Genomic DNA, 26,199 nt, shown 5'->3' on the forward strand with positions numbered 1-26,199 from the left:
CCAGAAGAGACACTTTGGTTGCATCTGAAGAGATGAACAGATTTTCATGAAGCACAGAACGAAAGCTTACTAAGATTGCAAAAGAAGGACAAAAAGCTTCGGACAGGGGGCCACTGGGTGGCTCAGTCAGTTAACTGTCCAACTCTTGGTTCAGGCTCAGGTCACGATCTCAGGGACGTGAGACTGAGCCCTGCGTCAGGCTCCATGCTCAGCACAGAGTCTGCTTGGGAATCTTTCCTGCCACTCCCCGCACTCACTCTCTCTTACACACACACACACACTCTCTCTCTCTCTCTCTCTAATAAATAAATAAAATCTTTAAAAAAAAGAAAGAAAGAAAGCTTCACACAGTTCTTTACATATTCTGGATATTGATCCCCTATCAGACAAATGATTTGCAAATATTTTCTCCCAATCTGTAGGTTGTCTCTACATCCTTGTTTCCTTTGCTGTGCATCAGCTTTTTAGTTTGATGTCCCATTTGTCAATTTTTGCTTTTGTTGTTTGTGCTTTGGTGTCATCCAAAAAATCACTGCCAAATCTAGTATATGAAGCAATCTCTTACATCAGCCTGTTCCTGAACTGCATTCTTTTATAATAACTTGGTAAACTAGTGGTAACAGAATCCCCCAAGAGCCCATTGGGAATGTGACAGAGCAGCTGCAGGAGCCATCTGAATCTGTTTTCCAGAGCACCTTGTACTGAAGCACCAAGGAAGTATACCCCAGATTCCTGGCTCAACAAATCCCCAAATATAAAACTGTAATTGGGGAATAATGCGAATTCAGGAGATGGGTGGGAAGGCTTGGACTTCCACAAGCAAGCCAGGCAAACAGGAATAGAGGTTTGGTAAATTAACACTTGCGATATTCTGAATGAGACTGGACATATGAGACTTAGAAGATTCAGCTGTTGCTCAGAAGAGACCTGGCAGAGTAAGAAAAAGAAAAGAGATTTGGGAGGAAATATACGAAACTACTAATAACAGTTATCCCTAAAATGTAGGATTTCAGGGTGAAGAAGACTTTTGCTTTTTGCAATTCTGTATTATAATTTAAATTTATTACTTTTATAATTAAGGGAAAAAAAACAGGACATTTTTTTCTTCACAAAGATGTTGTCAGAATGAGTACAATAACTCTTTGGGGGAAGAGAGGCTGGTATTCCACTAGCTGGAGTGGAAGGCAGCTGATGTTGGCAGCACATGTGGGACTAGGTGGGCAGTAACAAGCATGCAGGCAGAGAAGCAGTAACCAAATGGTCAACCTGACCAGGGGGTCTTTGAGGAAAATAGGGGGAAATGAGCAGAGTGCACTGGCAATGACCCTACATTTGTGCAGCAATGGGAAGAAAAGAATTTTGGTCCACTCTAAGTATACATAAGGGAGACTGGTCAATATTCTCTTCCAAACTTACTCGACTACATCACCCTTTTCTCTAAAGACCCATCATTTTCAAGGAGTGCTCTAAAATTCTGATCTAAGCAATGACGGATGGGATGCCTGGGTGGCTCAGTTGGTTAAGCAATGACGGATGGACCAATAAAGCATCTTTAGCCAGAGAATAACATTAGTTTTTTTCCCTAGAGAATATTCAAAGACTGAGGAGAAGGGTCTCTTTCCCGGAGAAGATGAAGAGTCATAAGGTCCAAAATGGAACAAGGAATACCATCCAGTTAAACATCTAACCTTGGATGGGCCACTCACTTGGGCAACTCATCACAGTCTTCCCAGCATCTAGAAATAAGACCTGTGGTCCAGTTCTGGCTCTGACACTTAGAACAATTTAGTTAACCTCTCTAAAGATTTAAATAAGATTTTACAATGATGTTACTGAAGATGTTACAATATAAAGATTAAAGGGTGCCTGACTGGCTCAGTCGGAAGAGCATATGACTCTTGATCTCGGGGTTGTGAGTTCAAGCCCCACACTGAGTGCAGAAAGTAAATAAATAAAACTTAAGGAAAAAAAAGAGGAAGTGGTCCACCACTAAATGCAAAAAAGATTAAAAACATATACCTACATACTTAAACACTATAAAATCCTGTATAAGTATATATTATTACTAAAACAACACCATTGTTTTAAAATCCACATTCCTAATCACCACTACAGATCCACAAATTTCATGCCCAAGGATGTTCAATGTCATATTATATGTCAAAAATTAAAAAATAACCTGGGGCACCTGGCTAGAGTGTACGACTCTTGATCTCACGGTTGTGAGTACAAACCCCATGTTGGGTGTTGAGATTACTTTAAAAAATAAAATCAAGGAAAAAAAAGAACTTGGAAACCTAACTAATATGTTAGAATAGAGAACGCATCAACACACTGGGATTGCTTTCCCAGAGTCCTGACAAAGAATCTGTCAGAGTAAAACATATGTTTGAGGATTCTAGATGCAAAAACAGTACGAACAAACAGCAACAAAATGGTAATTATGTGAGGTGAAAGATGTGTTAACTAACCTTATTATGGTAAATACTTTACAATATATACATGTATCAAATCACTATGTAATATAGCTTCAACTTATACAATGTTATATGTCAAGAAAAATATATTTCAATTGTTATCTAAATAAAGCTGGGGGGGCACCTAGTAATGAACAAATAGCATAAGGGAAAAGAAAGAAATGCTTAAGACCACTGAAGTACCACATGGAAGCCTCAAACAACACCTTGAGCTCAGAAAGAGGTATGTACACATAAATGAATGGCAAGCATTAGGACCCTAGGGAGACTGAGTACCTTCTCTTCAGTCTCTTTTTTTTCCCTAGATTTTCACTGCTATCCTATTTCTTTTCTCTTCATTCTTCCTCTCCTTGCTTTTCCTCCACAATCTGCCACAGTACAAAATTTTCTCTGATTTCCAAGAGGAAAACATTCATTCCTCTTTAGTGATTTTCCTCCTCCCCTTAAGTATTTGGCTCACACACCTCCATTAGCGTATAATATTCAATTGTTTGCAAAATCAATAACCCATTATATTTGACTTTTTTACCCACATGATGTGGCCCTGAGCTTAAAAGAAGGGTCTCCTATGACTATATACTATATCCTATCTAATATAGGATATATAAAAGATTCAACTAAAATTGGGGGATCCTATCTAAATATATTTGGTATATTCCTAATACATTAGGTATATTTCCTCTACAGAGGAAATTTGGGGCACATGTTGAATTAATCAGCTATAATTCTTTTTTTTTTTTTTAAGATTTTATTTATTTATTTGAGAGAGAGAGAATGAGAGACAGAGAGCACGAGAAGGAAGAGGGCAGAGGGAGAAGCAGACCCCCTGCTGAGCAGGGAGCCCGATGCGGGACTCCATCCTGGGACTCCAGGATCATGACCTGAGCCGAAGGCAGTCGCTTAACCAACTGAGCCACCCAGGAGCCCAATCAGCTATACTTCTTAAAACTAAAAATCAAAATCTCATTCTACATCATTGTCTATAGTTTATTGTACAACATGCATTGATTCGTTTATACACAGCTCTTTTTTTTTGCTTGTTTTTAAATTACTCTATCACAGGCACTTTTGTAAACTGCATTATATAATTTTTGGAATGAGATGGGAGCGTAAATAAAATATACAGCCTTGGCAAAATGAAAAGAAGAAAAAATAGGGGTGTGCTCACGTGCATTTAATAATAACATAAAACTTGAAGCGGATGGGAAATCAGACATAACTAATCCATCATTTTAATGATTCTCAAACACAATCCAGAAGCACTCTACCACAAAGGCTTAGGAGAAATGGGGTTCAAGTTACCCACACGTCAATCTCAAATGGTAAGTACAGGATAGTTGGCATACCTTATGAAATGGTACCACAGACAAGTACATCTAAATGATTACAGCACTAAGTGAGGCCACAATCTCAACCTCAATCAACCCACAGCATATGTTCCTAATTACCAAGTTTGACATTGATATTTGCTGTGTATTTTCTAGTTCCATCAACCTGGGCTTATTTTTTCCCTCCCCTTTTAGAAAAGCTCATACAAATTATGGCTTTCTCCCAAGCCTTCATTTCTTATACCCTTCATTCAAGAACCAGATTAGAGATCATAGTTCCAAGAAAGCCAAAGTGTACTTATTATGTTGATGAAAACTAATAAATAAGAGATGGATATAACAGATACTCTTAGGGTCACCTGGATGGCTCACAGTCCTGACAGCGAGTCCCGCATCAGGCTGCCCGTTCAGTGGAGAATCCGCTTCAGATTCTTTTTCCCTCTCCTTCTTCCTCCCCTTTTGACCCTCCCCACTTGCACAGGCTCGTGCGCACGCACTTTCTCTCTCTCAAATAAAATCTTTAAAAAAGAGAGAGATACTCTTATTAGTGCACAGATATTATTCAACTTTAGAATGAAAGTTGTTTTTTTTTTAATTTTATTTATTTATTTGACAGAGAGAGACGAGAGAGGGAACATAAGCAGGGGAAGTGGGAGAGAGAGAAACAGACCTCCCACAGAGCAGGGAGCCCGATGCGGGGCTCGATCCCAGGACCCTGGGATCATGACCTGAGCCAAAGACAGACAATGACTGAGCCACCCAGGCGCTCCTAGAATGAAAGTTCTTATTGAGTCCTGCGTCGGGCTCCTTGCTCAGATGGGAGCCTGGCCTGCGGCTCCTTCTGCTTGTGCACACTCTTTCTTTCTCTGACAAATAAATAAAATCTTTGAAAATAAATAAGTAAATACAATTAAATCGCCTTATATGGATGTCTCACCAGATGATACAATCCTTGAAGGCAGGGAACATGTCTTAGCCATTTTTCCAGGCCTGTCTTGATGTCCAAGACTTAAAAGAACATAGTAAATGGTCATTAAACTGAGCTGGATAAAGGGATTCTGTTGTGATCATTTTCATAAAACAATACCACTTACCTTTCTTCTTTCTTATATTTCCCTTCTTTCCTTCTTCTCAACTCAGACTCCTCCTTTACTTCCTAGTAGACAGCTGGTTCTACTACCTCAAGGAGAAATACGAAGAAAAAACTGTTACTCACGGGAGGACATCAGGATGGTTACAGATGAGTTTGCTCATTGACACACAGAGCCGTTCGTGTAGATCGTGGTTGACTTGACCTCCGGCTTTAATGGCCTCAGCATTCCTTTCCAGCAAATCCAGAAGAAGAGGGCGCAGCTGGCGACCAACCAGCATAGTACAGTCTTTATCCAGAAGTAATTGGGCTAAGGTATTCAGGATACACTGGCGATCTTGAGGTGTCCACACCTGAGAGAAAGGCAAAACAATGTATCTATATAAATGCTACTCATTTGTACTGCTGCAGAAAAGCAAAAATCCTAGTTTGGAATCAAAACAACCAATTTCCAGATTTCATAAGTGAATTTATCTTATAAAACACAATGGGGGTTTTTGCAATAGAAGATTACAGTGAATTTAAAGTAAAAGGCTGTAACAAAGAGCGCACTGGGGTTTGAGCGATAGGACTGATACCTGAATTCCACGTAAAATGCTACATAGCTTTCCTGAAAAATAATTTGTTTCATGGTCTCAATATTTCCCAGAGAATCCAGTGTTTCCCCCAGTTCCTTTGCTCTTGAAGGAAAACAGAAATTACATGGGGAAAAAACAAAACAAAAACCTTACAGTTAGTATGCAAAATTGCCAACTCTCTTGAAGAAAGGATAGAGAGAAATCAATTCCAGAAAATGAATGAGGATATCCCTATGAAGGCTTCAACCTCTAATAAATAAACAAAACAGAATCCAAAGGAGACAGCCACACTTTGATATGCAAGATGAAACAGACCACAAAATTCTAGTGCCTGGGCTCAGAATGTCCATAAGAGTAACAAGGAAAACTGAAAAAGTGTGTAAAAGGTCTCATGTTGCTAGTGTGCATGCAGATCTATACAACCTTGCTACTGACAATGGGACCTCAGGTTTTAAACTGCTTAAGGGTCATACCCTCTGACCCAGCAAATCCAATGCTATGTATTTATCCTAAGGAGTTGCACACTAAAGTTATCCATAAGAGTGCAGCTTGAATACAACCTAAATACCATATGCAAAAATTTAACAATTTTTTCCAAAATTATCTCTCAGAAAAGGTCACCTTACACCTGACCTCTTATGAAATCTTCCAAAATATAAGGGCATTCACTCATAAAACAACTAATTCTGAATAAAGCACTGATGGGGGAGAGAGGTTACATTGGAACAATTTCTATCAATATTAGTCCTACAAGGAAATTTAACAGATTTGGTCATGATTCACAGGAGCATGATATGACATTTTCAACTGCCGAATGTCCCTATAAACAAGCCCACTAAAGATATCATTTAAAAAAGTATACAGTAGGGGTGCCTGGGTGACTCAGGGTCTCAGAATCAAGCCCTGCATCAGGCTCCACGCTTAGCATGGAGTCTGCTTGAGGTTCTCTCTCTCCCTCTCCCTACACCCCTTCCCCAGCTCACTCTCTCAAATAAATAAATAAAATCTTGAAAAAAAAAAAGGTAATCTGGAAAACCAGGTTGGAATAAATAGATATTGGGGCGCCTGGGTGGCTCAGTTGTTAAGCGTCTGCCTTCGGCTCAGGTCATGATCCTGGGGTCCTGGAATTGAGCCCCACATCGGGCTCCCTGCTCTGCGGGAAGCCTGCTTCTCCCTCTCCTACTCCCCCTGCTTGTGTTCCCTCTCTGGCTGTGTCTCTCTGTCAAATAAATAAAATCTTTAAAAAAAAAAAAAAGAATAAATAGATATTCAGTCTTTTTTTAAAAAAGTAAACTCTATGCCCAACGTGCGGCTCAAACTCCTGACCCCAAGATCAAGAGTTGCATGCTCTACCAACTGAGCCAGCCAGGTGCCCTCAGATATTTAGCTTTCTAAAAACCAACTTAAATACATACATACATACATACATACATACATAAATCTTCACTGACATATACTTTACATACAATAAAATGCACCCATTTATAGTTTGATGAGTTTTTTTTTTTTAAAGATTTTGTTTATTTGACAGAGAGAGACACAGCAAGAGAGGGAACACAAGCAGGGAGATGGGGGAGGGAGAAACAGGCTTCTGCTGAGCAGGGAGCCCGATGCGGGGCTCGATCCCAGGACCCTGGGACCATGGCCTGAGCTGAAGGCAAACACTTAATGACTGAGCCACCCAGGCACCCCAGTTTGATGAGTTTTGACATATGTACCCACCCATGTAACCACCACCCAGTTAAAGTATCAAACCCAAAGTTCCCTTATGTTCCTTGGCAATCAATCCCCTTACCAACAGGCAACTAATAATATGATTTTATGACCACAGATTAAACTAGTCTACAACTTTATATAAATTTAATCATATATTGGGGCGCCTGGGTGGCTCAGTCGTTAAGCATCTGCCTTTGGCTCAGGTCATGGTCCCAGGGTCCTGGGATCGAGCCCCGCATCGGGCTCCCTGCTCCGCGGGAAGCCTGCTTCTCCCTCTCCCACTCCCCCTGCTTGTGTTCCCTCTCTCACTGTCTCTCTCTGTCAAATAAATAAATATAATCTTAAAATAAATAAACAAATTTAATCATATAGTACATGCTCTTTTCTGTCCAATTTATTTTGCTCAGCATAATGCTTTTGACAATCATCCGTGTAATTAAATGCTTCAGTAATTTATTCCATTTTATTACTAATTTTTCACTATGAACAAACCACAACTTTATTACCCATTTGCATGTTGATAGCTATCCTCACTACTTCACTGTTTCTAGCTATCATCAAAGATATCATCAAAGATGTTTAGAATTTCTTCAAGTGTTTAATAGCCACTCATTTATCATCTGTTCAATCTTTTCTCCATTTTTGTAAATGCTCTGTATCAGCTTGAGGAAATTTTGTTCTATTCCTAACTTGTGTTCTATTCCTAGCTTGTTTTTCTTGAGTGGACTTTGGTAGTTTGTATTCTTCAAACACTCTTTGATCTAAACTGCTTAATTTATTAGCATAAAATTGTTCATATTAATCACCTATCTTTTTACTCTTTTTAGAATCTGTTAACAGTGGCATTTTCATTCCTAGTAGTTTGGATCTTTCCCATTTATTCTTTTTTTTTTATTTTTTTTTATTCTTATGTTAATCCCCATACATTACATCATTAGTTTTAGATGAAGTGTTCCATGATTCATTGTTTGTGCACAACACCCAGTGCTCCATGCAGAATGTGCCCTCCTCAATACCCACCACCAGGCTAACCCATCGTCCCACCCCCCTCCCCTCTAGAACCCTCAGTTTGTTTTTCAGAGTCTATCGTCTCTCATGGTTCGTCTACCCCTCCGATTTCCCCCGCTTCATTCTTCCCCTCCCGCTACCTTCTTCTTCTTCTTCTTCTTTTTTTCTTAACATATATTGCATTATTTGTTTCTTCTTGATCAGTCTTTGCAAAGACTCACCTTCTGGTTTCACTGGATTGCTCTATTGTTTGTCCGTTTTCTATTTCACTAATTTCTACTCTTACCTTTATTATTGTCTTTCTTTTACTTATTTTGAGTTTAATTTGCTCTTCCTTTTCTAATTCTCTAAGGTGAAAGCTTAAAAAATATCACTGATTTCAAATGTTTCTTTCCTAATACAAGTATTTAATGTTATAGGGCGCCTGGCTGGCTCAGTCGATAGAGCATGTGACTCTGGATTTTGAAGTCAAGAGTTCAAGCCCTGTGTTGGGCTCCACACTGGGCATGGGGTCTAATTAAAAACAAACAAAAAAAAATTCAATGTTTTGAAAATGTTATGAATTTCCCTCTAAATACTGCTCTAGCCGCATTCCACAATTCATTTAAATTATTCAGTTCAAAATACTTTCATGGGGATGCCTGGATAGCTCGGTCATTTAAGCATCTGCCTTCGGCTCAGGTCATGATCTCAGGGTTCTGGGATTGAGTCCCATGTTCGTCGGGCTCCCTGCTCGGTGGGGGAGTCTGCTTCTCCCTCTTCCTCTGCCCTCCCCACAGCTTGTGCTCTCTCTCTCGAATAAAATCTTTTTTTTTTTAAAGATTTTATTTATTTGATACAGAGAGAGTGAGCAAGCAAGAGAGAGCACAAGCACAAGCAGGGGGAACAGCATGCAGGGAGAAGCAGACTCCCCGCTGAGCAAGGAGCCGGTGGTGGGGATCAATCCCTGGACCCTGGGATCACGACCCGAGCCGGAGGCAGTCGCTTAAATCGAATGAGCCACCCAGGCGCCCCTCAAATAAAATCTTTAAAAAAAAAAAATTTCTGATTCTCCCAGTGATTTTCCTTTAACCATCTTTTTTTTCCCCTCTAATTTTGTTTTTCAATTTCTAACATTTAGGGATTTTGCCAGTATCTTTTTGGGGCTTTTTTCCCCTAATTTAATTCCAGTGGGGTCACTGAATATCCCAAGTATGATTTTAATTCTCTTAAATTTATTGAGACTTGTTTAATGGCTCAGAATATGCTCTATCTTGGTGAATGTTCCAGATGAGCAGAACATGTATTCTATTGTTATTAGGCACAGCACTCATAAATGTCAAATAGGTCAGGTTTATTGATAGTGGGCCTTCCACATGCTTAGTGATTTTCTGTATTTGTTCTATCAGTTTGTCAGGATAGAATGTCAAAGTCTCCAATTGTAATTGCGAATTTGCCTGTTTTTCCTCTTCTGTCACTTTTTTTTTTTTTTTAAGATTTTATTTCTTTATTTGACAGACAGAGACACAGTGAGAGAGGAAACACAAGCAGGGGGAGTGGGAGAGGGAGAAGCAGGCTTCCCACAGAGTAGGGAGTCCTATGCAGGGCTTGATCCCAAGACCCTGGGATCATGAACTGAGCTGAAGGCAGATGCTTAACGACTGAGCCACCCCTTCTGTCAATTTCTGATTCACATATTTTGATCTTCTGTTATTAGGTGTACATATATTTGAGGTTTCTTTCTTAATTTTGCGCTACTGATATTTGGAGCTGGATGATACCTTGTGAGGCTATCCCATACATTGTAACATATTTAGCAACATCGCTGGCCTCTAAACACTATATGCTAGAAGCAACCCCACCACCACCAGTTGGGACAACCAAAAATGTCTCCAGATTTGCCCTTGGGGCAAAATTACCCCAGTTGAGAACCAGTAGGCTGGATTAAAAAATACTTGAAACAAAAAATGGAAATAAGGTTGACAGGAAAAAGAAAACAAAAAACAGTTCCTTTTAATAAATTTTTATTTTGGGGGCACCTGGCTGGCTCATTCGGAAGAACATGAGACTCTTGATCATGAGTTCAAGCCCCATGTTGGGTGTAGAGATTAAATAAATAAACCTTTTCTTTTTTTAAAGAAACTTTTAAAGTTTAAAAATTTCAAAAACTAAAAAACACCTCATATACCATATACCACTTTAGAAAGCTTGGATTATTATTCTGGAGACAATGGGGAGCTTTTATACAAATGGGGACAGATTCAGATGACTTATTAATGATAATTATATTAAATGACCAGAATAGGGAACCTAGAGAGAAAAAAAGTAAGTTAGTGGTTGCCTGGGGGGATTTGGGAGAGCACAGCAATGCAGTGGAGGGGTGGGGGTGGGGGGGAATGCGGTTAGCTAAAAGATACGGGGATTCTTTTTGAAATAATGAAAATGTCAGGGCGCCTCACTGGCCCAGTCGAAAAGAGCATGCAACTCTTGATCTCAGGGTCATGAGTTTGAACCCCACATTGGGTGTAGAGATTACTTACATAAAGTTTTTTTAAAAATTAAAAAAAAAAAAAGAAAAATGTCTAAATATCAGTCTAAAACTGTGGTAACAGTTGCACATATCTGTGAACATAGCAAAAACCACTGAACTGTACACTTAAATAAATGGATGAAGTATAAGGTATGTGAAATGTATCTCAATAAAGTGGTTTTTAAAAATTATTATTATTATTAAAGCTCACATGTACGGATTATTTACTCTGTGCCAGGCACTTTAGTAAGCTCCTCACATGCATTATCTAGATCTTACAACAATCTTATTTATAGCAATAATAATTAACCACTTTTTATAAACAGTGCTTACAATAGTCTAGGCATCTAATTCTCCCAGCAACCCATAAAGTGGTAATATTATCCCCATTTTACAGATAAGGAAACTGAAAAATAAAAAAGGGGTTAAGGTCACAAAGCTAGCAGCAGAACCGGAGTCCTTGCAACTATTTAGCAGCTGCCATATGTAATGTATCAAGAAACTGAGACTCAGGAGAGTTAAGTAACTTGTTCAAGGCCCCAAAAGGAATTAAGAGAATAGATTTGCTCTTCAGCCATACTTCAGTTCCAGTATCTTAAGCACTCTGCTCTTCCTGAACACAGACAGTGATCAAGGAGGTAAGGGATGCGTGATATTATCATTTATAAAGCATTTTTTTAAAGATTTATTTGCAAGAAAGAGAGCTTCGTGCACATGTGGGGGGAGGGGCAGAGGGGCAGAATCCTCAAGCAGACTCTCTGGTTGAGCAGAGTGGGACCAGGGCTTGATCTCACCACCCATGAGATCTCAACCTGAGCCAAAACCAAGAGTGGGATGCTTAACAGACTGAGCCACCCAGACTCCCCATGATTTATAATAGTACATTTTCTTAAAAACCCTTGGAATTAATTTCCTGTGAGGAGAGTGATAAAGGTGTCCTTTGTTAGGTTGTTATGTTAAGGACATGAATTTAAGGGTCTTTTTATTGGTTTTTAAAGTAAGTTCTAAGCCCAACATGGTGCTTGAACTCACTACCCAAGATAAAGAGTTGCATGCTCTATCAACTGAGCCAGCCAGGTGCCCAAAGGTAGTAAATTTTGGAAAGACCCAAGGATGGGGACTGGTTGTCCCGAGAACCAACCAAATGATTACAGTGTTGGAACTTTCAGTCCTACCCCCACCTCCACTGCACAGGCCAGGGGCTGGACACTGAGTTCCAACACTAATGGCTAAAGATTTCATCAACCATACCTATGTAATGAAGTCTCTATAAAAACCCAAAAGGACTTGATCAGGAGAGCTTCCAAGTCCGTGAAGACATGGATATGTGGAGAAAGTGTCACCTCTTGGGCGCCTGGGTGGCTCAGTCGTTAAGTGTCTGCCTTCGGCTCTGATCATGATCCTAGGGTCCTGGGATCGAGCCCCACATCAGGCTGCTCGGCGGGAAGCCTGCTACTCCCTTCTCTCACTCCCCCTGCTTGTGTTCCTGCTCTCGCTATCTCTCTCTGTCAAATAAATAAATAAAATCTTTAAAAAAAAAAAAAAGTGTCACCTCTGGAGAGGGCATGGAAGCTCTGCACTCCTTCTCACATACCTTATCCTATGCATCTCTTCCATCTGGCAACTGCTGAATTATATCCTTTTTTTTTTTTAAAGATTTTATTTATTTATTTGACAGAGACAGCAAGAGCAGGAACACAAGCAGGGGGAGTGGGAGAGGGAGAAGCAGGCTTCCCGCTGAGCAGGGAGCCTGATGTGGAACTCGATCCCAGAACCCTGGGATCATGACCCGAGCCGAAGGCAGCCGCTTAATGACTGAGCCACCCAGGCGCCCTGAATTATATCCTTTGATAATAAACCATTGATCTAGTAAGTAAAATGTTTCTCTGAGTTCTGTGAGCCACTCTAGCAATTTAATCAAATCCAAGGAGGGGGTTGTAGGAACTTCCAATCCACAGCCAGTTGGTCAGAAGTGCAGGTGACAACCTGGACTTTTTTTTTTTTTTTAATTTTATTGTTATGTTAATCACCATACATTACATCATTAGTTTTCGATGTAGCGTTCCATGATTCATTGTTTGCGTATAACACCCAGTGCTCCATGCAGAGCGTGCCCTCTTTAATACCCAACACCAGGCTAACCCATCCTCCTACCTGACAACCTGGACTTTTAATTGGCATCTGAATTGGGGGTGGGGGACAGTTTTGTAGGACTGAACCCCTAACATGTGGGATCTGATGCTATCTCCAGGTAGACAGTGTCAGAACTGAGTTAAATTTTAAGACACCTAGCTTGTGTCTGAGAATTGCTTGGAGATGTTGGAAAACACACACATGGGAATGGAGTCAGAACTATAGGATGGTGGTGGTAGTAGGGATGAAAAGGAAGGAATAGATTCAATATTGAATAAATAAAACATGGAAGACTTGGCCATATGTGAAGGAAAAGGAGTGAAAGGAATGAGGACACTCAGTTCTCTAAAGTGACTGGATAGAGAGAAGGTGGTGTCACCAGCTGAGATAAAGAACATAAAAACAAACACAATCCTAAAAAAATTCTTACTTCAGATCTCAACTGCAATGGGAATCATGTTTTCAAAAGTCTTTGCTCTCCAATAAAAATTGTTTTGTTTCCAAAAATAGGAGAAAAAGAGAATGGCGACACAATCAATTCTTGTGAGTGAAAGTCTTGAAATGATTATGGTTACTGAGAATGGTTCAAGGAACAAGCCTGAAAGACGTCTCAGATAGGACAGAATTTGACAATGTGAAGCAAAGAAAAGGGAGAAGCAAAGGTGTCCTAATCTCCTTAATTCAACTGAACTTTCGAGTAGCTTTCAAGTCCAATACTATTTCTATACAATCTCAGAATCCAAATGAGTTCTCACACTTATGTGTGTCAGATTCTCTAAAACTTTATCTATTAAAGACTACAAACCATTTCCCCACCCTACTCCCAAAACATAAACAATTTTACATCCAGTTACAGTGGCGTGGAAACATAAATCTCCTGTTGCTGGTCCATGATCCCCAGATTCAGAATTTGTGCTTTGAATTCTAAAGCCCACTTACAAAAAATACCTCCAGCAACAATACATAACCCAGGAGCCTGTCACCAGAAGCTCAGCTCATACAAACTGATTATCTCTCTTCTTAGTCCAACCCATCAAAACTCAGTTTTCTTTCTACAGCTCACCATTTGTTTAGTGATTCCCTTCACTGGATCTCAGAAGCCAGAAACCCCAAGATCTTTGACTCCTCCCTCCCCTTTAGATTTTCAGTTTGCTGTCACCAAACAGAAATGCCTCTCATGTTAGTTCTCGGCTGCTCCAGACCCAAAATACTCTCGTTGCTTCCTAAGCAATGGGATATATACACAACGCATTTATGACTGAATAAATAAGTTATAGATACTGGAGTTAGAAGAAAAAAAAACCCATTTTCTACTCTCAAGAAGCTCAAAGATATTGGGGGTGAGGAAGCATAAAATAGGATATTAAAATGCAACGTGAAAAAAATGCATGATAAAGGTCCTCAACTCAGACAGTAGGGAGTCGAGGGAAGGCTCTTAAAAGGTCAAAAACCCATGTCCTAGAAGACTCTAATTCACCTAATAATGCCTATGGTTAATGTCACACAGTTAGCACTAGCTGTCTTGCTTTGCCCTTCAGTTGTTTTGTGTTTATGAACTCTCTCCAAAAATAGATGCTAAATTCCCTGGGGGCAGAGATCGTAACGAATTTCTGTCTCCTCACAGAACCACACCGTGCCTCACGCAAAGCAAGAACGCCATCAATACGTGTCAGCTGGCCAAAACTATGGGATGGGGCAGAAAAGAAAAACAGTCACCCAGACTAACAGGGGTGGCTTAGACTTGGCACACTAGAGTAATACACATGTCAAAACGGCAAAGATAGAACCTCAATTACAGAAAAACAAACCACATTTCTTTCGGAAGGCCACGTCTGCCACAGAGTGCTGCAGGGTGGTCGGCTGGTGGAGAGGACGGAAGGGTCTCTCAGATAAACACAAAAGGCTTCTTCCAATTTCCTCAAATACGCGTGGACGTCTCTGCCCCCGGCCAGCCCTGGGGAGGGGTCCAGGGTGACAGAACGCCGCTACTCTCTTCCCTTAAAAGTAGCGCGTCTCGCTCAGGGCTGCAGGGCACGCGCGAGGGGGGCGGCCGGGGTCTGCCCGGCAATTTCCCTCTCCCTCCTTCTTTTACCTGTTTGGCCAAGAACCTGCCCAGTTCGCTGCGGCTCTTCTCGTTCTTGGCAGCGAGTAAGCATAGCGGCGCGGCCGCCACCTCCAGGAAAAGGTGCTCCATGACGGCAGGCCCTCTGCCCCGGCGGCCACCAGCGCTCCCTACTTAGCGCTCGGAGCCCCCGAGCCGCTGAGGTCCCGCACCGGAGGTGCCAGCAACTACGCCCCCAGGGAAAGCACCCCGGCTGCCCCGCAGACACCGGGAGAACTGCAGCACACGTGGGGGAGCACGCGGCGCAGTGCGTCATCAGCCCGCGACCACGACGGCGACGGCAGGGCGGCCCCAGCCCCGCCCCCTCAGCAGCGGAAACAGCGGGAGTTACCACCGCGCCAGTTCCGGGAGCGCAGTAGAAGCGGACTGCTGTTGTAATCCGGGTCTCTTGGGTACAGTGCTGGTAGGTTTCGGAGGCAAGGTGTGGCGGTACAGCGAGACGGGAGATTCCGCTGGGCCGGAGAAGCGAGGGAGCTCTCAGCCCACCATGCCTCCCTCCTGTGGAAGTATGACAAGCACGCCCCTTGCGGTATTCATAATATAAATATTGGAAATAAGTGCTCAGTTAGGGAATATTTAAAGTGTGGTGTATACGTTATATAATATTAAGAAGCCGTTAAAAAGAGTGGACTAGAACTTCACATATATGTGTAGTTCAAGAACAAGCCAAAATAATGACAAAGTCAGGCCAATGGTTGCTTTAGGGAGTATTGACAGCCAGGGGACCTGAGGGAACATCCTATGGTGATGGAAATTTTCCATTATCTTCCTCTCGGTGGTGTCGTATACGCTGGAAGGTAAATTTTTTAAAAGCAAAGAACAACTGTACACAAGATTTGTGCACCTTGTGTAAATTATGCCTCTAAAAAGTTTTAAAAAGGGGTAGATCTCTAATAACAAGTTATACTGTGATTCAGTCTTTTAAAAGAAATGTATTTGAATTTGAAATTTTTTCCCTAGGGTTTGAATGTTTGCTTTTGGGGAAACTCAAACTCAAGCGCAGAACTTCCAGAACTGGGGAACTATAAAAATGGGGCAAAAAAGATTTCCAAATAAATAATATTTTTAAAATTTGCAAGAAAATTGAGAGGGTTCCCTGAGGACATAGTACAATGAATGAAAAATTACCCAAGTTTGAGGAATTACTCATTTTCCTCTGGGTATCTCCCATGTATATGTGAAGTGTACACATTAATACACGTATGTATGTTTCTTTCTCGTTAATCAGTCTTTGACAGGGTCTTACCCAAGAACTTAGAAAGGTAAAGGGAAAATTATTTTTCCTCCTCTACACACCCTTTCTCAAATAACCATAAGGCAACATTTTTGGGTGGTAGAAATGTTTCAAGACTATATTGTGGTGATGGTGGCACAACTCTATAAATTGAATAAAGTCATTGAATCTCACACAGTGGTGTGCGAATTTTATGGTATGTAAGTTATACCTCAAAAAAGCTCTAAAAATAATAACAATAATTGGGAAGGAATAGGGTATGTGTAAGTACAGATGAAGCAAGATTGGCAGTATATTGATAATTATTGAAACTGGATGTCAGGTAAACAGAGTTCATTATACTCTTCTTTCTACTTGTGTGTATGTTTGAAAATTTCGATAATAAAAAGTAAAATAATATGTATTTTTTAAAAGACTACTAGGGTCATATCTAAAGGACTCAGGTACTAAAGAGCAGGAGAATATGCCACTTAGGCATGAAAGAGTTTGGGACATGCCACCCCAAATTATGCCACTTTGGTATATTGATTATTTTGAGCTAAAGATGCTTTAGAAACAGGAAGGGCTCTCTGACCACCCCTCCCTTTTCTACCTAAAGCAGGCCATAAAATTTCCCATGAGAAAAGTACCCTCTACCTTTTACCAGGAATAAAAGAACACACTTATCACCAGAGACTGGTAATTGACACTGAGTGGGTCTGTACAAACAAACTTACTAAAATAACCCTTATCTTCCACTAGTTTTCCCTCCATATATCTTCTAGTCACTTTCCTACAATTTACTGCTCCTAGCCCAAACCCCTTTTGTCTTGTCATTTCTTTACAAATTTATTTCTTATTTTTCTAGAAGGTATGTAAGCTTTCTTAAGCTGAAGGCAATTGAGGAGAAACAGATACAAAAGCTCTCTGCCCTCCTCTTATTTGCCTAAAAGCAGGATATAAGTTTCTAAAAGTGTCCTCCTTTGCCCTCTCTATCAAGAAGGACAGAAGTTAATCACTGGAGACAACTGTAGACCTTTATTAGCACAGAGACAGCATCAGAGGAAACTACATAACAAACCTTGCTGAAATTAGCTGTTATCTACCATTAGTTTCTCCATATATTTGCCTTCTCACAATTTGCCACCCCCAGAAGCTCAAAGTTCTTTTCCTTTGTCTTGTCACTTCTCTAAAAATTTATTGTTCTTTTTTTTAAGATGCTATATAAGCCTAGTTTTTAACTACCTCTTCGAGTTACTGGTCTCTGAGTACTCCCATGTGTATGCACGATGCACATGTTAATAAATTTGTTTGTTTTTCTCTTGTTAATCTGTCTTTTGTTAATGTATTTTATTGGGTGCAAGCCAGAGAACCCAAAATGGGTAGAGGAAAAAAAATTTCTTTTCCTCCCTTACAGTACCAATTTAAAGAGGCTCCTACTGACGAATGATGGTACAATTTGAGCTTCAATAAAGCTAACAATTGCAATGAATTGACACATATTATGTACGTTTAAATCCATGAATATGTAATTTTTCATTTTTTTAAAAGATTTTATTTATTTATTTGTCAGAGAGAAAGAGAGCACAAGCAGGGAGAGCAGCAGGCAGAGGTAGAAGCAGGCTCCCTGCTGGGCAAGGAGCCCAAGGTGGGAATAGATCCTAGGATCCTGGGATCATGACCTGAGCTGAAGGCAAATGCCTAACTGACTGAGCCACCCAGGAGTCCCTGTAATAATATTTTAAAAAATTGGTTACCTTTGGAGTAAGAAATCAGTCTTGAAAGTTGGTAAATAAAGAGAAGATACCAAAAATTTATCTTGCCTTCATATATGAATTTTGCTACTAGGTACCCAAATAGAAGATAATGAGAAGTGTGTCTTCATAAAAATAATACAGCTATATTAAAAAGAACTGACAGTGGGGGCACCTGGGTGGCTCAGTTGGTTAAGCGACTGCCTTCAGCTCAGGTCATGATCCCAGGATCCTTGGATCAAGCGCCGCATCGGGCTCCCAGCTCCGCGGGAAGCCTGCTTCTCCCTCTCCCACTTCCCCTGCTTGTGTTCCCTCTCACGCTGTCTCTCTCTCTGTCAATTAAATAAATAAATAAAATCTTAAAAAAAAAAAAAAAAAAAAAAAGAACTGACAGAATTAGGGCACCTGGCTGGCTCAGTTGGTAGAGCATGCAACTCTTGATCTCAGGATTGTAGGTATGAGGCCCGTGTTGGGTGTAGAGATTATGTAAAAAAAAAAATTTAAAAAAAGGAATTGGCAGAGGAAAATATCAACATTTTCCAACCCCCCAGTTTATCAAGTAACCAAGGCATTAAGTATCAGTGGCTGTTAACATCACAAAAGGACCAAAAAAAACAGACTTTAGGTTAGCTGCTGATAAAAGAACATAATACCACCTAAACTATAGTCTTGTCAAAAGTATCTGGATCTAGCTGCCAATGTGCAGAAAATAGAGAACAGAGGAATATGTTAAACTGCAACATGAATATATAATGAACAAAATCCAGACTGTTAGGAGATTCTATAGATCAAAACAAGTTTTTCAAGAGATAAATTTAAAGGAAAGGTATTGGAGGAGGGGTGCCTGCATGTCTCAGTAGGTTAAGCATCCAACTCTTGATTTTGGTTCAGGTCATGATCTCACAGTCAAGAGATGGAGCCCCACATTGGGCTCTGTGCTGGGCGTGAAGCCTGCTTTTAAGATTCTCTCTCCCTCTCCCTTGGCCCCTCCCCACCTCTAAAAAAAAAAAGGTATGGGAGGGGAAACTGTAGATTATAAGAGACTGCTTTGGACTGAATGTTTGTGTCCTCCAAAATTCCTATGTTGAAGCTCCAAACCCCAATGTAATGGTATTTGGAGGCGAGGCCTTTGGGAGGTGATTAGGTTTAGATAAAATCATAAGGGTAGAGCCCCAATAATGGAATTAGTACCCTTTCAAGAACAAAACAGAGCCTCCTCTCTCTTTCTGCCAAGTGAGCATCCAGTAAGAAAGCTACTGCCTACAAACCAGGCAGAAAGCTTTCACCAGACACTGAATCTGCTGGCACCTTGATCTTAGACCTCCCAGTCTCCAGAACTGTGAAAAATAAAATTTTGTTGTTTAAGCCACCAGTCTGTAGTGCTACAGCAGCCTAACTAAGACTGAGACTTATGAGACTTTAGCAAATTTTTATAACACAGGCAAAACTAAATCATTGTGCCTGGAAGTGCACACTTGGTTAATCAAACCATAACAAAATGCAAGGAAGTTTTTACTGTGAAAGTCAGGATAGCAGTTTTTGGGAGGAATGGGGCTGTGATTGGGGTAGCGGTTATAGAAAAGCTTCTAAGTTTGATTTGTGACCTGGGTGGCAATTACAATGATATTTACCTAATAATACTTCATTAATGGATGTTTTTATTGTTCTACAATATAAAAGTTTTTTTTAAAAAATGAATACAGAAAATAAAAACTAAAAAATTGATTCAGACTTCAGTACATGTCAGGGTAAGAGTTCTCATTTCTCCCAGGCACTCTGTCAAAGAATTATTTGTGCCTCGGGTGCTTGGCTGGCTCAGTTAGTGGAGCATGCCACTCTTGATCTCAGGGTTGTAAGTTCGAGCTCCATGTCCAGTGTAGAGATTACTTAAAAATAAAATCTTAAAAAATTTTTTTACTTGTGCCTCATTAAGATATTAGAAGTGTTATGTGAAGTTGAGAGAGCACTCAAACAGCATGTAAGGACCTGAGCTATTAGTTGTACTTTTCCATTAACTAACTATGTGACCTAGGTTAAGTGATTTAACCTTCCTAGACCTCGGTTTTTCTCTAGAAGTTCTGATTCAGAGTCAATAAGTACTCTTGGAACACAGGAAGTGCCTTATTCATCTTTCTATCTCACACAGCACTAACATACTTTTCTCATACACAATAGGCATTTAACAAATGTTCAGTCCTTCCAGGTATTTAGATGTCTGAGAAACCCAGGAGCAATTTACTTAATTAAATCACTGTGAGAATTATAAAAGAAACATATGTTTGGAAACTGAGTTCACTCTCTACTTACAAACTGTATAAAGCAAGTACAAATTAAGAGGCTTAATATTCCTTTTTGAAAACTAAGGGAAGAAACTCCTCCTCTCCCCATTTCACCTCATCCCTTTCTTTCAGAATTTCTTTCTCTCTCCTTTTCAAATATATGTAAATTTTTTAAAGTATTTATTTATTTATTTATTTGAGGGAGAGAGAGAGAATGTGTGAGCTGGGGGGAGAAGGGCAGAGGGAGAGAGAGAATCTCAAGCAGACTCCATGCTGAGCGTGGAGCCCAATGCAGGGCTCCATCTCATAACCCTGAGATCATGACTTGAGCCAAAATCAAGAGTCGGACACCTAACCAACTAAGCCACCCAGCTGCCCTTCAAATGTATGTAAACTTCTTAAAAATAAGCCTCTTGCCAGTTTTAAAACTTGGGAATTTTTCTTCAAGGACCTGGTAGCCATCTCTTTGCAATGAAATCATCATCAAGGAAGATAATGCCCGGTTGCCCGATTTCCAGGGAGGAGATGGGCCTAACTTGTACCTGACTTTAAATTGCAAAACCTACCTGATGTAATGGATTATATCCATTTAACTATTGTTAAATTAATTAAACAAACAGGCCATTAGACTGAGGTAGCTCTAATTCTGTGGTAACCTTCTTAAACAAATCAAAATCTAAGTCTGTAAATGCCTGAAAATTAGGAAATCAAAACATTAAAGACAATCACAAACAGCCAACTCAGCTTTGAGCTATAGCAAATCAAATAATTTCCTTTCTTTGCATCTGTACTTTCTCTGTATACATCTTTCTCCTTGCTCCTTTCACAGAGCATTCCTAACTACTTCTGGTTTAACACTGCCCAATTTGGATTGATTTTTGCTCAAATAAACTCTTACAATTTTTAATATGCCTCAGTTTATCTTTTAACACTATATGAAAATGAGATTTCTTTCTGTCTTTGCAATCTCTTTAGGGGATTGTCTGTGATATACATCACATTCTGGTTTAATGCTAATTCAGTAATAATAAATTGTTTTCTTTCTCTCCCTTCATGGAGAGATTTTCTGGTTTGGAGGAGATTTTGTTTTTAATTGTTTTCCCCAATAACTGATTTCATATATAAAACAAAGCAGTAAAAAGAACCAAAGCACATTGAAAATTATAAGAAACTAAGTCACTCTCATCATTATTTTAAGAAATGAATTCCTTACTAAATTATCAGTTCCTTTCATAAATACTGACTACCCCTTATTTGCAGTTCTCTTATTCAATACATACTATAGACTTCTCTGTTATTCATACTTAATAGTAAATACCCACAAGAGACAAAAAAAAAATCTCTTTCTCAAGATTTTCTGGTTCCAACTGTTCCTAATTCTCATACTCAATGTAAAGATGATGGACAGGGGCCCAGACCTTAAAGGATTCTCAGTCTTATGGTAAAGACAGACATCTAAGGGGTAGTGTCACAAATGGCTCTAATAGAGATTTAGGGAGAGGGTGCTGTGAGTACAAATAGGGAAGCTGCCAATTCAAGCTGGAAGATAGGAAACACTTCTGGAGAACGTGAGTTGTGAGCTCAGGCTTGAAATTGTTATAATAGATTTTATTACAGGGGCGCCTGGGTGGCTCAGTCGTTAAGCGTCTGGCTTCGGCTCAGGTCATGATCCTGGGGTCCTGGGATCGAGCCCCGCGTCCGGCTCCCTGCTCTGTGGGAAGCCTGCTTCTCCCTCTCCCACTCCCTCTGCTTGTGTTCCCTCTCTCCCTGTGTCTCTCTCTGTCAAATAAATCAATAAAATCTTTAAAAAAAGATTAAAAAATAGATTTTATTATAGGTTTAGGGAAAATTCAAAGGAATGACACATTAAATGCTATTACTCTAGTAAGCTTTTCACAGAGACCCTTGTTGCTAGCCCTACTCCCCTATCTCTCAATCACCCTCCTCTCTGCCCGGCTTGGAGAAAGGCCCCTCATCAAGTGAATCTGTCTCTTCCAGGAAAACTCCATTCCTTTCGCACAGAAGTTGGCCTCACCTATGATCTGTTCTGTTTCCAAAATATCTGGGAGAGGGGCGCTTGGGTGGCTCAGTCGGCTAAGCATCTGCCTTCTGCTCAGGTCATGATCCCGGGGTCCTGGGATCAGGTCCCGCATCAGGCTCCATGCTCAGTGGAGTCTGCCTCTCCCTCTCCCTCTCCCCCTGCTTGTGCTCTTGCTCTCTCTATCTCACTCTCTCTGTCACATAAATAAATAAAATTATTTTTTAAAATAGCCCTTCAGGGGCACCTGGGTGGCTCAGTCGTTAAACGTCTGCCTTCGGCTCAGGTCATGATCCTGGGGTCCTGGGATCGAGTCCCGCATCGGGCTCCCTGCTCAGCCGGGAGTCTGCTTCTCCCTCTCCCACTCCCCCTGCTTGTGATCCCTCTCTCACTGTGTCTCTCTCTGTCAAATAAATAAAATCTTTAAAAAATAAAATAAAATAAAATAGCCCTTCAAGAATAGCATGGAGGACATTAGGAGAAGGAAGGGAAAAATGAAGTGGGGGAAATCGGAGGGAGAGATGAACCATGAGAGACTATGGACTCTGAGAAACAAACTCGGTTTTAGAGGGGAGGGGGGTAGGGGGATGGGTTAGCCCAGTGATGGGTGTTAAGGAGGGCATGTACTGAATGGAGCACTGGGTGTTATATGAAAACAATGAATCATGGAATACTACATCAAAAACTAATGATGTATTGTGTGGTAACTAATATAACATAATAAAATAAAATTAAAAAAAAAGAATAGCCCTTCAAAATATCTGGAAGAATTTCCAAGACATATTAACAACCATGAATTTCTCAGAGCCCAACTTCTTTAATCAAAACCCTCCTTTACTATGGTTAAAAACAAGGTAACAGGCCCAAAATGGAGCCACTTATGCTAAGCCCCACTTCACTAAACTGAGACTTAATTACAGTTTGGCTTGCCCAGAAATGGAATCTTAAACCAGTCAATCAGGAATTGCCAGATCAGCAGTAGGTAGGTAATCTGACTGAAAGACCCCTGCCAATCCCTGGAAGAAAGTAACTTTGCAATAACCAGTTTGATTTTCTTGACAGTATAACTTCCTTGTTCCTATTCTCTTCTGCCTATGAAAGTTTTTCATTTTGTACAGCTCCTTGGAGTTCTTTTTCATTTTCTAGATGAAAATGATGCTGCCTGATTCAAATAGATTGTTGCTAAAAAAAAAAAAAAAAAGATTTTTCCTTAAATAAACCCTTAAAATTTTTAATATGCCTCAGTTTCTCTTTTAACATTATCAATGGGACCATTGATTAATTTTGCCTGGTTTTGAACTTCATATAAATTAAATCACATAACATGTATTACCTGTGTCTGGCTTATAACACTATTTTTTTTCTTTCTTTTATTGATGAACATTTAGGTTGTTACCAGTCACAGCTGTTACGAAAAAAACCTTGTGAATATTACGATACATGCCTCTTGATGTACAAAAACACACATATACTCAAAAGTATATAATTAAGAGTAGAATTGCAAGGTCATAGGCTGGGTATTTTATTCTTTTCTTTTCTTTTCTTTTCAGGCTGGGCATTTTAAACACATGCTATGGTGGATAATGTCAAAGAGTTTTCCAAAATGGTTCTAACAATTCACACTATCACTAGAAAAGTGTGAAAGTTTCAGTTTTTCTATTTCTTTGCTGATACTTGTTATTCTCAGACTTTTAATTTTAGCCAGACTGGTTCATTTGTGGAAGTATCTCATTGTCTGAATTTGCATTTCCCTGATGAGCAAGAATGTTAGTATGTTTCCAACTACTTAGTAGTCATATGGATGTGCTTTCTGTGTAGTTTTTTTGCCCATTAAAAAAATTGGGTTGTCTTTTTGTTATTGATTTGTGGGTGTGAGTGTGGCTTGTTTTTGTTGTTGTTGTTGTGTTTTATTTTCTATTCTGGATTTAACTCTGTCAGATATAAGTATTACAATTATTTTTAAAAGATTTTATTTATTTACTTGTCAGAGAGAGAGAGCACAAGTAGGGGGAACGGCAGGCAGAGGGAGAAGCAGGCTCCCTGCTGAGCAAGGAGCCCGATGCAGGACTTGATCCCAGGACCCTGGGATCATGACCTGAGCTGATGGCGGACGCTCAACCAACAGAGCCACCCAGGCGTCCCCAGATATATGTATTATAAATATCTTCCCCTGGTTGATAGTGAAGGAGTCTAGGACATTCCACCTCAAAATATAATGCTTTGGTATATTGATTATTTTGAGTGGTAGGCACTCAAAACAGCAAATGCAGGGAAAGACTTTCTCTGAGCTCCCTTCATCTAAAGATAGATCCTCCAAAAGGAACTCTATCATCATAAATCCATTATTTTTGTCTGTGTATTCACCATAGTCTACTTTCCCTTCCATATAAGTTTGGAACCCCTTTTTCATGTACTGATATGCCACATCTCTGAGGTGTGATCAGAATACTGGTATTCTGTGCCATGGTGTCTTTTGACTCATATCACCCATTCAGTATGTTTCACTTTCCCCTGATCGCCACATCTCATTTGTTGCTAGAGAAGTATTGTGACTGGGTTTTTCCCTTCCACCTGGAAAAGACAATCCCTTATCCACTGAATTGCTGTGGCACCTTTGTCATAAATCAAGTAACCCTATATGTGTGCTTCTGTTCCTAGACTCTCCATTCTGTTCCATTAGCCTGTCCTTGCAGTAAAACCACATTGTCGTAATTACTGTAGCTGTACAGTGAGTCTTGAAATCTGATTGTAGTAGTCAGGGTTCTCCAGAGAAACAGAATCAATAGGAGATATGTTTGTATAAACAATATTTCCTATAATACCCTATTATATATTTTATATATATATATAGAATTGACTCATGAAATTACAGCATCTAGGAAGTCTCAGGACCTGCTATCTGCAGACTGGAGACCCAGGAAAGCTAATGGTGTAGTTCTAGTCCAAATCCAAAAACCTGCAACCCAGGAGCACTAATGGTGTAAGTTCTAGTCCTAGAGGAGGAGAAAATCAATGTTCCAGATCTAAATCAGGTAGGGAGAGTAAATTCTCCCTTCCTCTACCTGGTTGTTCTATTCAGACCCTCAATTGCTTGGATGATACCCACACTGGTGAGGGCAATCTACTTTATTCAGTCTACCATTTCCTGCAGAAACACCCTCACAGACATACCCAGAAATAATATGTAACCAAGTATACAGGCATCCATGACCTAGGCAAGTTGACAGGTAAAACTAACTATCTCACTATCCACTGGTAGTGTAAGTCCTCCAACTTCGTTCTTCAAGAATGTCTTGGTTATTCTAGTTTAACAAGGTCATCCTTACATTATTGTCTAGTTTCAATTCTCTTTTCTGTGCCTTTAATTTCTACGTCATGTACCACCATTCTCTTCAAATAAAACAGCCATATGACAGCTCTTTTATAAAGCTTTATAAATAAACCAAAGAAGCTTTAAAATTATACCTTTTCTGGGACGCCTGGGTAGCTGAGTTGGTTAAGCACCCGACTCTTGATTTCGGCTCAGGTCATGATCTCACAGTCATGAGATTGAGCCATGCGTTGGGCTCCATGCTCAGCAGGGCCTCTACTTGAGATTCTCTCTCTCCCTCTCCCTTTGCCCCCAGCCCCTCCTTGCACACACTTTCTCTAGCTCGCTCTCTCTCTCAAAATAAATAAATATATATTTTAAAAAGTTCCACCTTTTCTTTAAGTGGGTAAGATCAAATTCCTCTGCTGAGGGTCCTCTTTGGTCTACCAGATAAAGCCAAACAATCATTCCTCAATAGAGATACAAGCCCCCGAGGTCATGGGGTTATTTTGCTTCCCTACAAATTTTTATAACATAAATCTTTGCTTTAAAATCCTTCACTGGCTCCGTTTTGCCTTTCAGGACAGATCCAAACTCCTTAACTGTGGTTTAAACAAGTCTCTGCTTCCCCTAGAGCAGGGAAA

General features: G+C 40.1%; 1 protein-coding gene across 3 annotated transcripts in view; it reads right to left on the minus strand.

The window, feature by feature from the left end:
- MDN1 (midasin AAA ATPase 1) overlaps positions 1-15,192 on the minus strand; it is a 159,670-nt gene extending 144,478 nt beyond the window's left edge. For all 3 annotated transcript variants that reach the window (XM_045867230.3, XM_064597868.1, XM_045867229.3), the window contains exons 1-2: positions 14,932-15,192; positions 5,022-5,248 (exon numbers count right to left, since the gene is read on the minus strand). In XM_045867230.3, coding sequence (XP_045723186.2) covers positions 5,022-5,248; positions 14,932-15,033 — 329 coding nt within the window. In that variant the 5' untranslated portion in view covers positions 15,034-15,192. The remainder of the gene's footprint in view (positions 1-5,021; positions 5,249-14,931) is intronic.
- Positions 15,193-26,199: the final 11,007 nt, after the last annotated feature.

The sequence above is a fragment of the Mirounga angustirostris genome, unplaced genomic scaffold (assembly GCF_029215605.1).
Source record: "Mirounga angustirostris isolate CCGP_5_RB_7025 unplaced genomic scaffold, mMirAng1.0.hap1 SCAF_8, whole genome shotgun sequence".
NCBI classification, from domain to species: Eukaryota; Metazoa; Chordata; class Mammalia; order Carnivora; family Phocidae; genus Mirounga; species Mirounga angustirostris.